This window comes from Gadus morhua, chromosome 5, assembly GCF_902167405.1.
Source record: "Gadus morhua chromosome 5, gadMor3.0, whole genome shotgun sequence".
In the NCBI taxonomy this organism is placed as follows: Eukaryota; Metazoa; Chordata; class Actinopteri; order Gadiformes; family Gadidae; genus Gadus; species Gadus morhua.
The window spans coordinates 1,456,499-1,469,019 of record NC_044052.1 but is presented as its reverse complement, the minus strand read 5'-3'; the positions used below and the strand labels follow the sequence as shown (position 1 = coordinate 1,469,019).

Below are 12,521 nucleotides of genomic sequence, written 5' to 3'. Positions count from 1 at the left end.
AGCTTGAAGCTCAGTGACAACCGCGGGTAGGAACCTGTGAAGGTAACATCCAGCATACAGTCAAGACCCAATCTGGAGACACACTACAGTAACATCCAGGATACAGTCAAGACCCAATCTGAAGACACACTACAGTGACATCCAGCATACAGTCAAGACCCAATCTGGAGACACACTACAGTAGCATCCAGCATACAGTCAAGACCCAATCTGGAGACACACTATAGTGACATCCAGCATACAGTCAAGACCCAATCTGGAGACACACTACAGTGGCATACAGTCAAGACCCAATCTGGAGACACACTACAGTAACATCCAGCATACAGTCAAGACCAGGGCTTGAAAACGAAATTATTTTTCAATCGTTCCGCTCCGAACGTAACCTGTATATTTAACGTTTTCGTTCTTGCGTTCCGCCACCAACATATCGTTCCTGAACCGGTTCGGAACGTAAAATAACGTTTGTTCTTAACGTTCCGGCAGTGTTTTTGGGCCTAGTCTATTTTTGTGGTCGATAAAAGGGTGACCAGATGTGTAGCTTTGTGCGGGACAGTCCCGCATTACCATTACTTTGTACACGTCCCGCAAATTGAGACGTTGTCCCGTTATTGACAGTCAGACTCAATTTTTTAAATAAGTGTTTTATAATCTGGCATTTATCAAATAGCTGTGTGTAGACAGCAGTGAGGGCTGTCATCAGGGAGCGGGCGGGCTGTCTGATCATGTCAATGAAACTTGGACGCGGACGCAGGTTAAGGGCACGCCTACCAACAAGAAACAATGCAAAGGCGATATAGTGGACTCTGTTAATTTAGCTCACGTTACCTTTGTCGAAGATAGAGCTATGTGCAACTGTTGCTTCCAAATCGCCTCTCGCCAGGGGGGTGGTGGGAATTTGTGACAACTGAGCTTAGCGGGCGGCGAAGTGAACGCGGCAACAGGAAATATTTTTATTTTTTCATGAAATAGGCTGTGCTTTTGTGAAATTTTATAGGCTATATAGAGAACGAAAAAAAACGGTTTTGGGGATTTCAGAATAACGTTTCTGTTCCGGAACAGTTAAATTCCGTTCGTTTTTCGTTTTCGTTCCTTGAACCGGTTCGGAGCCCTGGTCAAGACCCAATCTGGAGACACACTACAGTGACATCCAGCATACAGTCAAGACCCAATCTGGAGACACACTACAGTGACATCCAGCATACAGTCAAGTCCCAATCTGGAGACACAGAGCAAAGGGGCTCACTGCAGAAGACTGGTTCAGAAGATTATCATTATTATACAATTATTATCTTAATAACATAGTGTGTGTGCATGTGTGCTTACACTTTGCTATGTAAACAAACTAGAGTAGGACCCTGTAAGGATCCGGGACTACATGGATCCCACCTTAAGAGGGTGGTGTCAGAGGCTATAAAACACACTGAGCTGCTCTGCTTTCTGCTGCGCTCTGTCCATCCCGCTTTCCAGTCTTTGCATTACCAGAAGTTTATTCTGCCTTCAACTCCCCCAGTCTACAGTCCACGTACCCATCCCTCTCTAACACCTTAGAGGAATGCATTTTCTGGTTCAGACACAGCTTCAGGTCCTTGTTGTTTTCTGTGTCACAGACACGCTACAGTTGTTCTTTCTTATATCCACAGCCTTAGAAATTACTTTATCTGTAAGGTGCAGAAAGCTTGCCTTTTCATGCTTCAACACCATCAGTGACTCAGGAGTGACGTGAGTGCAGAGTTTACCTCCGGCCACTAGGCGATAGTGTTGTATTGCAGACCGCTGACCGGCTGAGTTGGCGGTCTACCTTGTTGTGTTCGCTAGCATTGCAGACGTTCCCGTTGCATAGCATGTTGAGCTGCTGGCATGATTCATGTGAGTCTTTCCTGATCAATACAATTGTTATTGCTAGATAATTGAGATGCTTATGTGTGTATGCATTTATGTGCATGTAGGAATTACTGTTGTTATTACGTTTGTAGCTTACATTGTTATTGTGTGTGATTGCTGCAGGACTTCTTCATCGTTGTCATTAAAACCAAACTCATCGAGGAGTGTATTTCTTCATGAAGAAGTCATGGTTGTCGTTGGATGTACTGTTCCTGGCTGCGCTTTCGAGACCGGAGATGTGTCTGAAGCACTCGCCATTGCGCTGTTGACGAATCATGGACTTGTCCATCGGAACCCGCCGGCCCAGATCCCGACTCCGCATGGTCCGAAACTTGATCGGCCTAAGGTCGATGTTGGCGTGACGATAGAAGAATGGAACGTTTTCATCCGTCGCTGGGACGTCTTTCGCACCGGCTCAGGCGTCGGGGCTGCCCACGCCCCTTTCCAGTTATTTCAGTGCGCTGGGCCTGAACTAGGAGATAGCATGTTGAAGGCCAATCCCAACATCACCTCCGGACCCCTGGTGGATCTGATCGCTGCCATGCGTTCACTAGCCGTCATTCCGGTTGCCGCATGTGTCCTGCGCACCGAGCTGCTTTAGTTGCACCAGGAACGTGATGAAGCATTCCGTGCCTTCACCGCCAGGGTGCGAGGGAAGGCGGAGACATGCGCCTAGGTTGCGGTATGTGAGTGTGGCAAGGATGTGGACTATACCGACCACATCATCCGTGATGTTCTGATCAACGGGATTTACGACTCAGACATACGCCGTGAGACACTGGGGATACCTGACACTCTGCAAAACCAGTGAACGATGTAATTGCAGTCATTGAAAACAAGGAAATGGCCCGCAATGCTCTCCCGCCGTCCACTCTATCAGCAATGTCGTCATTCCAGCGCCTACGGAGAGATCAACAGACGGGCCCCGTCCCGACCCCAGCCCCAACAGACAGGGCTAGGCAAGCCTCGTGCCTGGGCTGTAAAAGCACCTTTAAGGTCTTCACGGAGGGATCACGCGGTTGGAATACCAAGCCTCACCAGATTTGTGTCGGTTGCTACAGGGCCCGCCGACAGAAGAGGCGTCAACAGCCATCAAACGACGGTCAGCAGGCTGCCATGGAATCGGTGCCGATCTCCCAGATTTCATCGGTTCAACTCAAAGCACGCCCTGGCCGACGCTGCGGGGGCCGTCGCCGCACTCGGATGACACACAGCACTATCGGTGGTCCCACACCCATCAGGCTCGGGCACCACATTTTCTCCAGGGGGGAATGGAGGCGGGCCAAGCTAAGAGACCACCCCCGAGTCTTAATCACCATCTCGGTCGACAGGTCAGTCGGGCCGCGGGGCAGCATCAACCACCGAGGCTCAGACAATGAGGTGAGCATATTCGCGATCGCAGACACTGGCGCACAATCTGATCTGTGGTCTCTTGAGGAGTTCCTCGCCTGCGGATTTTCGCGTGATGACCTGCGTCCTGTCAATCTTAGCCTGTCAGCTGCCAACCGCTCCCCCACAGCCATTGAGGGAGCATTCTTCGCTAGGCTCTCAACAGCCCCCAGCGACAGTGGTGTTACATCCTGCCGCTCGATGGTGTACGTGAGAAGCTCAGTTAGAGCGATGTACCTCTCCTACGAGTCACTGCTTAACCTCGGCCTCTTCCCTGCGGACTTCCCATCAGGTAACAGTGGAGGACCCAGAGACGAGCATGGCCCTGGCCTACGTGACATACCAATCAAGCCCTTGTTTGTGAATGCTACAAGGTCTGCCGACAGTGGCTGCACAGACCAGGGTAATCCCCAGGACGCTCAGTGCTCATGCCCCAAGCGTACAGCCCCTCCCCCACGGCCTCAGGCGTTACCGTTCCCCTGCTCACCGGAGAACAATGGTCGGATGAAAGATTGGCTACTAGAGAGATACGCCTTATCCACATTCCACACTTGCCCTCATCAGGCTTTGCCTTGCATGGAGGGGCCCCCTATCGAAATGCACGTGGACCCAGCAGCCACGCCGAAAGCATGCCACACAACGACCTCCTTCGGGACGAAGCCCTGGGAGTCAGTCAGCCCCTGAATTGGAGGAAGCCTTCCAAACATCCAAACAGGCAATAATTGGGGCCATCCTTGAGGGCGTGGAGATCTACGACATGCGGAGGCGCACCTGCCTCCGCCCTGACTGGTCCAGGCGTGGCATTGGCTACTTCCTGCTCCAACAACATTGTAGCTGCACTTCGGGCATACCTGACTGTTGCCCAGGAGGATGGAGGATCACCCTCGCCGGTTTGCGGTTCCTATCCTCGGCGGAGCAACGCTATGCGGCCATCGAAGGAGAGGCCCTGGCCGTGGCCTGGGGCCTGGAGCAGACGCGATACTTCACGCAAGGATGTGACAACCTCGTCGTGGTCACCGACCACAAGCCCCTTGTGAAGATCTTCGGCGACCGCACACTAGATGAGATAACAAACTCACGCCTGTTCAGACTCAAGCAGCGTACCCTCCCATGGCGCTTTGACATTGTGTACCTACCTGGCAAGAGCAACCATGCTGCTGATGCGACTTCGAGGCATCCTTCCCTCTCGGGCTCTGCGAACGGCCTCTCATTGGGATCGCCTAGCGTACCTGACACTGTAGAATCCACACTTATGGCTTCCAGCCGCGACAATGCCCAAGAACTAGGAGCCATCTCATGGTCCCTTCTCGCACGAGAGACGGCAGCTGATGCGTGCCTCGGCCACCTTCTGTCCCTGATCGAGCATGAGGGTAGGGTTGATGTTAATGACCCTGCCCTAGCGAGTCTGTCACCAGTCTGTGGGTCAATCTACGCGCAGGATGGCGTCCTCCTATATCACGGCCGTGTCATGGTTCCACCGTCCCTCCGTGAAGGAGTCCTTCGGCACCTCCATGCCGCCCACCAAGGAGCTTCTGCGATGAGGCAGCACGCCCGTGCCATAGTCTTCTGGCCCGGGATGTCGAGGGACATCCGAGCCACCAGGTATGGATGTTCAGACTGTAACCGCAATGCTCCATCACAGGCATCCACGCCCCCCCTACCATCCTCACCGCCATCCACCCCGTTTGAGGCGGTGTTTGCTGACTTCTTTGATTATGGAGGCCGCCACTACCTGGTTGTCGGTGATCGACTCTCGGGCTGGGTGGAGGTCCTCTGCTCCACAGCAGGCACTGATCTGGGAGGCTCGGCTGGCTTGGTTCGCCACCTACGCACGTTCTTTGCCACCTTTGGCGTGCCGGAGGAACTTTCGAGCGATGGTGGTCCAGAGTTCAAAGCTAGCAGAGGACTTCCTCCGATTATGGCACGTCAAACATCGCGTGTCCTCGGTTGGTTTTCCCCAGTCGAATGGGAGGGCGGAAGTTGCGGTGAAGACTGCTAAGCGTCTTCTGGTGTCCAACACTGGCCCAACTGGCGTTCTTGATCATGATCGTTTTTTGCGTGCCATGTTGCACTTGCGCAACACACCTGACCCCGACTGCAACCTCTCACCGGCGCAGATTATATTTGGTCGTCCCCTTCGAGACTCTTTTTCTTTCGTCAACAGGCTAGAAAAGTTCTCGAACCCTCATATCCGACCGCTCTGGCGCCAGGCATGGGCCGCGAAGGGGGACGCCCTTCGGACCCGGATGTCCCGCACCACTGAGTCTTTCAGGGCTCACTCGAGACCGCTCCGCCCATTGGTACTTGGTGAGACAGTATTCCTCCAGAATCAGCAGGGCCCGAGTCCACACAAGTGGGATCGGTCAGGGATCGTGGTGGAGTCACTGGGTCACAATCAGTAACGGGTTAGGGTTGACGGGTCGGGGCGCCTGACTTTTCGCAACCGGCGATTCCTTCACAGCTACACTCAGCCATCCCCTACGCCCGGCAGCAGCCAGCTGCCCTGTTGACGCCGCCCGCGACCTTGGACCGCCAGCCCCTGCCTGTCCACCCTGGGCTAGTGATGCCCCGGGGTGTCATTCCTCAGGCAGCAGACGGACCCCGTGACGCGGCTTTGGACACCTCCCCGCCGGAGCCCCCTGGTGAGGCATCCTCTGGTCTCGGGGCCCGGGATGTCCCCGTTCCTACGGGCGTCGACCCAGATGCGTCGCTTCCGGCGTCGCAGTCGCCCCATCTTGGACAGCCGTGCCGCGCGAGGAGGCCATCGACGCTACGAGCCCGAGACGGGCCGTTGGATACAGGACTGAGTCCGTTAACCTATTCCCGTTCATAGCTTTCCGGACTGGGGGGGATGCAGAGTTTACCTCCGGCCACTAGGGGATAGTGTTGTATTGCAGACCGCTGACCGGCTAAGTTGGCGGTCTACCTTGTTGTGTTCACTAGCATTGCAGACGTTCCCGTTGCATAGCATGTTGAGCTGCTGGCATGATTCATGTGAGTCTTTCCTGATCAATACAATTGTTATCGTTAGATACTTGAGATGCTTATGTGTGTATGCATTTATGTGCATGTAGGAATTACTGTTGTTATTAAGTTTGTAGCTTACATTGTTATTGTGTGTGATTGCTGCAGGACTTCTTCATCGTTGTCATTAAATCAGTGAGTCATACATTGATTCCACGTACATCATGTGCTTGGCTGTAGGGTACCCCATGCCTACAAGTCTTTCTTTATTTTGTTCCAAATGATTCCTCCCTGCTTCCCTGTACTCCTTTAGCTCCACAGGAAACCTGTGTGAAGCTCAACAAAGACACCAAGGAGCATTCCTCAGACTAAGCAAGTAGCAGTTGCAGGCTCATGATTTGGAACAGTAAAAACACATGAGTCACTCTGACAAATTAATTCAATTTTCCGCCATGACAGTTGACATCTTTCCAAGGAACATAAAGAAAATGTGTTTTATCCTTTATGATTATTTTGAAATCACTATAGACATTTCTGTTACCTGTGGCAAACACTGCTTTCTTGGAGAGCGTTTGATAGTCCATAATGGAAAACTGGGGAAGTTCGATGTTCTCCACCCCCGTGACCGACCCCGAACTCCCTCCTTGCCAGTAGAACTCAATGTCATCAGTGGTGTATCCATCTGTACGAGCACATGTCACAGGAATAATTCAGCCTATATGGGCTACCTTCAAACGCTAATAAAGAGATTTGAGAATACACTGACATTTTTATATTTACACTCTGATAAATGTTGGTCTAAATTGTTGATAGTATGCATACAAATTGTGAACAATAAAACAAGGTTAGTTAAATAGAAGGTATTAGCATCTTTATAATAATATTATTTCCGGGTGTTGTGGATAATTCCAATAGGGGAGCCTTTCAGTGCTGAAAGGCTGCATGCATATTTCCTTTTACATCCGTGCTATTTCGTAACGGCAACATGGATCTTATAGATTAATATTTAAACAATTTTATATTTGACATTTTTCACTATACAGATACTAAGTTTATGTCAAATGCCTTCTTTGATAAGATTGTTCAAATACATTTAACATTGCATTCAAATCAAGTGAAAGGGAGGTTCACAAGCCGTTAACACCCATTTCAGTGCCCTTCCCTTCAGACTTTGGATTCAGTGAAGTCTGTTTTGTGAGAGCACTGTATAGTTATATCTATTGTCTGCGAAATGTTACTGAGCAAGGGAAATATTTGATTAAAAAGCATCAACTAACCAGTATAAAAAGTACAGTAACATCATTTGAACATAATTTCATAGTAAATGAAATCCTTGGAAGTTAAAGCAAAGCTTTGCTGATTAGCATATCTTAACAACTGACTGTTGACTAATCTAAAGTCTACATTTCAACAAACATTGCCCAAAAAATGTACTCTAGATGGTACAGTGATATAAGGTAGGGGCCATTCCAGCTCTAGATGGTACAGTGATATAAGGTAGGGGACCGTTCTGGTTTGGGAAAGTTCTTAATCGGTGTTTAATCGCCGCAGCATGCTATGAATCTCTCAGATGCTTTGCCGTTTCTCAAATAAAGTACAAGTACAATTGAGATTATCAGTCTGTCTTCACATAGAATTTAACACAGTGTGATGATATTCCAGTGGGAACATCAATGCTTTGTTGTTAAGCTCCAATTTGGAGTACACTGGGCAGAGATTCTTTGTTAAGACCTTGAAGAACAGCCTTGACTTTGCAGGCAGGTACTATCTATTATTTAGCTGCAGCAATCTGGAGACATTTAGTTAAACAAGAAATGGCAGTTGGCATTAGTTGGTTTAAAGTGCTGCACGGCCTCCATTGCCTTCGACCCCCACAGCCCTTTATGAACACACACAGACTCACTTACAGCTCTCTATCTCCAAGGTGCAGTTCTGTTCGTCCAATGGGTATCTGCGCAAGTCCATCATGCAGGCTGCTGTAGTTGTGATCCTTATGGAGAGAAAAAAATAAGGGTCCAAATGATATATGCACATTCACCAAATGCCATTAGAGTTACCAACTTTAGGGACCGCATCACTTTTTTTGTTGTTTACCTGTGTACAATGACCTCAACAACGTTTGTTTACGGCTCACAACTAACAAGTTACTCACAAGTGTACAAGTCTACAAGTAACTGTTGCTGCTACCGATGCCCAGTCCTCACATTTTGGGCTTTCTTCAGTTGGACAATTTTTGTCATTTGGACAATATTACACCTCTCCTGTTTCCAAAGTTTCTTTAATGTTTTTGCAGAAGAGCAGGGCGAAACATGATCCCTGTCCTAGCCCTTAGTATTGTCCAACCTTTTGGTCCCCTGCATATGGAGCCGACCACAGGAGATTGCTGACTTTGATTTTTTGATTGAAAATAAATGATTTAAGTACTGTAGTTTGAAAATACCCTGAGAGTGGACCACAACATTTTATACAGAAATATTCCATGGATGGATTGACTAATAGATGGGTTTGTTCTATGTTTCAGAAACTATCCAGTTCAGATATTGGAGTAAATAGCTGCAGTAGAAAAGTGACTTAAGTAATTAGCACGTACAATCTACATTACTCCTCTACAACTGTATGTTGAATCCCTTGAGCTAAGTTGCTCAGTGTATATTCCATCTCTTTTTTGCTATGGAACACTACACCAACAGGCCTGTTGTAACGGGTATCTCAGTATCAAAGCCTTCATGATACAAATCTATTATCAATTATAAACCCAATGATAAGCATGTTGTACATGTTGTAGCTGCACATGTTCGGTTCCAGCAAAGTACTTCTACATAATGTACTACCAAAATGCATAAAATTATAAAAATGTTTTCCATGTAGCCATGACCAGCTGTCCTCAATCTTCTGACAGCCTGTCTTTATTCAGCCACCACAACGTCAAGACATGAAAAAACCATCCAGCAATGAATATTCATATTCTCCCACATTGCAGAATATTATATGGTTGTCGACCCTCTGAGAGGCTGCATGCATTAAGAAGTGCTCTAGATAAATTATAAAACAGGTGCGGAGAGAGTGGACATGGACAGACAGTTAGAAAGGGAGGGTGTTGGGGTAAAAATAGAATTTCAGGCCAGTAGCCTGTTAAAGGAAAGTCCGCAATTATTTTTTTTTATCCATTTACTATGACTACCCCTACGAACCCCTATGTGTTCATAAGTCTAGTTAAATCTATGCCTTTTCTGCATTCATCTATAGAAATGAACAATCTTAAATAAGTGGACAGCATACCAGTAAATGATACTGTCATGGGCGAAAAGTTGATATTAACTCTAGAGTCATGATATCAGAAAAGAGGTCTATATTCTGGACCATCATTTGAAGAGAGGACTAGAGTTGTCAACCAGCGGGGAATCAGATGATATTGAAAGGTTGTGCACAGGCCTGGTGAAGCTCATTGATGAGTGTGATAGAAGACATTCAATAACCAATTGGTAGCAAATGCGAGCTGCTTTTTGATGTTTTGGGGCTTCTTAAACATTGACTTCTGTGCTAGTTTCAATTTAAAGGTACTGTAGGTATGATCTAATAGCTATTATTTAAGTGATATTTGTTTGGAATGGCATAGCCATTTGTAAGCCGCTAGTTTTGAAGTGCTTCCGCCTCCGCTTGTTAATACTGCTCCAGTGGTAAATATTTTAATATTTTAATTGTTGAAATTGTTATTGGCGACAGTAGTTTGCTTAAACAGCAGCTACGTACATACTAAAACGAATCAATCCAATGGAAAATATAGGTTATCATTACGTTACGCACAGGTCTTTAATTTTCTGCATTTACACGATGAATCTATAAAAAGCAATACGGCAAAAGATATTGCTGAAAACTTTCAAATAACTTCACTTGTGTAAAGCATTGTGTATTGCTTTCCATCTGCAATTTTTAAGTACCCTGCGCAGTGTGTGAACGCAAAAGATTGTGGGTATTAGGGCATGAATTTCAGAGTGTTCTCAACATTCGAACAGTACTTGTCAGCTTTCTATGACGTGGCATCCTTAAAAGGGCGGCTGTTGAGCATTCTTCCTTCACAGATGATTGTGCTGACCCTGAATACTATGGGGTTGGTTTAGAGACAAGGATGTTCAGTGATGATGGCCATATTATTTCATCTCATCGCATCTCATCTTCATCCGTTTATCCGGGGTCGGGTCGCGGGGGAAGCAGCTCAAGCAGGGGGCCCCAGACTTCCCTTTCCCGGGCCACATTGACCAGCTCTGACGGGGGGATCCTGAGGCGTTCCCAGGCCAGTGTTGAGATATAATCTCTCCACCTAGTCCTGGGTCTTCCCCGAGGTCTCCTCCCCACTGGACGTGCCTGAAACACCTCCCAAGGGAGGCGCCCAGTGGGCATCCTTACCAGATGCCCGAACCACCTCAGCTGACTCCTTTCTAAGTAAAGGAGCAGCGGCTCTAATCCGAGTTCCTCACGGATGGCTGAGCTTCTCACCCTATCCCTAAGGGAGACGCCAGCCACCCTTCTGAGAAAACTCATCTTGGCCGCTTGTACCCGCGATCTCGTCCTTTCGGTCATCACCCAACCCTCATGACCATAGGTGAGGATAGGAACGAAGATCGACCGGTAGATCGAGAGCTTTGCCTTGCGGCTCAGCTCTCTTTTCGTAACAACGGTGCGGTAAAGCAAACCCAATACCGCCCCCGCTGCTCCGATTCTCCGGCCAATCTCACGCTCCATCGTACCCTCACTCGCGAACAAGACCCCGAGGTACTTGAACTCCTTCACTTGGGCTAAGGACTCATTTCCTACCCGGAGTAAGCAATCCACCGGTTTCCTGCTAAGAGTCATGGCCTCAGATTTAGCGGTGCTGATCCTCATCCCAGCCGCTTCACACTCGGCCGCCAGCCGATCCAGTGAGTGCTGAAGGTCGCAGGCCGATGATCCAATGAGGACCACATCATCTGCAAAAAGCAGTGACGAGATCCTCAGACCACCGAACTGCAACCCCTCCCCACGACTACGCCTCGATATCCTGTCCATTTATATCACAAACAGGATTGGTGACAAGGCGCAGCCCTGGCGGAGACCAACACCCACTGAGAACGAAACTGACTGGCTGCCGAGGACGCAAACACAGCTCTCTCTACTTACCATATTATTTATCCATTAATAAATCATGATCAACCTGCATTTCCTCAGTGATTGACCAGCTATGGTTGGCCAGCTATAGATGGTACAGTGATATAAGGTAGGGGCCATGCCAGCTCTAGATGGTACAGTGATATAAGGTAGGGGCCATGCCAGCTCTAGATGGTACAGTGATATAAGGTAGGGGCCATGCCAGCTCTAGATGGTACAGTGATATAAGGTAGGGGCCATGCCAGCTCTAGATGGTACAGTGATATAAGGTAGGGGACCATTCTGGTTTGGGAAAGTTCTCATTTGTTTTCTGACTGGCGAAACTGTCTCGACAGTTGTTGATGTAGTCCATAATAGAAGAGTTATATGAATTGTCTATTTGAGAGACCAGGACTGGTTCCAGCCCCTGAATCGCCACCCTCTTTTAAAATAAATTCTGTTGTTGGTTGCTTGAGTGGTACAATGCATGGCAATAATCTTTACTGAGCCAATCGGGTCTTGTAAATATATGCAGATGGAATCCGTGATACCATAATGAGCAATAGAAAACAACACTGCTTATCACGTACTGAAAGTTGGATTCTACTTTTTGATCTCTCCAGAGAGAGGAACGTTGAATAAGGAAGAAAGTTCAGCTTGAATGAAGTGAAACAAATTGTATTTATTTATTTCTTTGTACATTAGAACTAGTGAGGATAACGTCCTCGTACCACAGCCTTACTGTCCTCACTGATGCTCCGTTGGATGAGAGGTTTGTAACCTTACTGTCCTCACTGATATTCCGTTGGATAAGAGGTTTGTAATTTGGGACAAGAAAAAATCCGTAAATTTACTTGCACCGCGAAACCCAGATGACCAGGTTACGTTCATTATCCAGTTGAGGGATATTCATCGCTGTGTTAACATGGTCACTGCATTCTGGTAACTGGGCAACCCTAAATTGCAGAATTGACTTGCATGCTGAATCCAACCACACCATTGGATGATGGGTGATCGATCAACAGTTCTGGATTTGTTGAGCATGTACAAAACAAAGCCTGGATATATCTTTTTAGGTCCTCAACAAGGTTTCTTCCTGTAGCCTACCACGAGACATCGGGCTCCTCTGACCAGGAGGAGCTTAGCAAATACCAGACGGCCTT

General features: G+C 48.0%; 1 protein-coding gene across 1 annotated transcript in view; it reads right to left on the bottom strand.

The window, feature by feature from the left end:
• Nucleotides 1-12,521, bottom strand: part of gabrb1 (gamma-aminobutyric acid type A receptor subunit beta1) — a 38,678-nt gene that overhangs the window by 10,168 nt on the left and 15,989 nt on the right. The window contains exons 6-8 of the mRNA XM_030357233.1: nt 8,145-8,227; nt 6,779-6,919; nt 1-34 (exon numbers count right to left, since the gene is read on the bottom strand). The exon at nt 1-34 is cut by the window's left edge and continues 119 nt beyond it. Of these exons, the coding sequence (XP_030213093.1) occupies nt 1-34; nt 6,779-6,919; nt 8,145-8,227 (258 nt within the window). The remainder of the gene's footprint in view (nt 35-6,778; nt 6,920-8,144; nt 8,228-12,521) is intronic.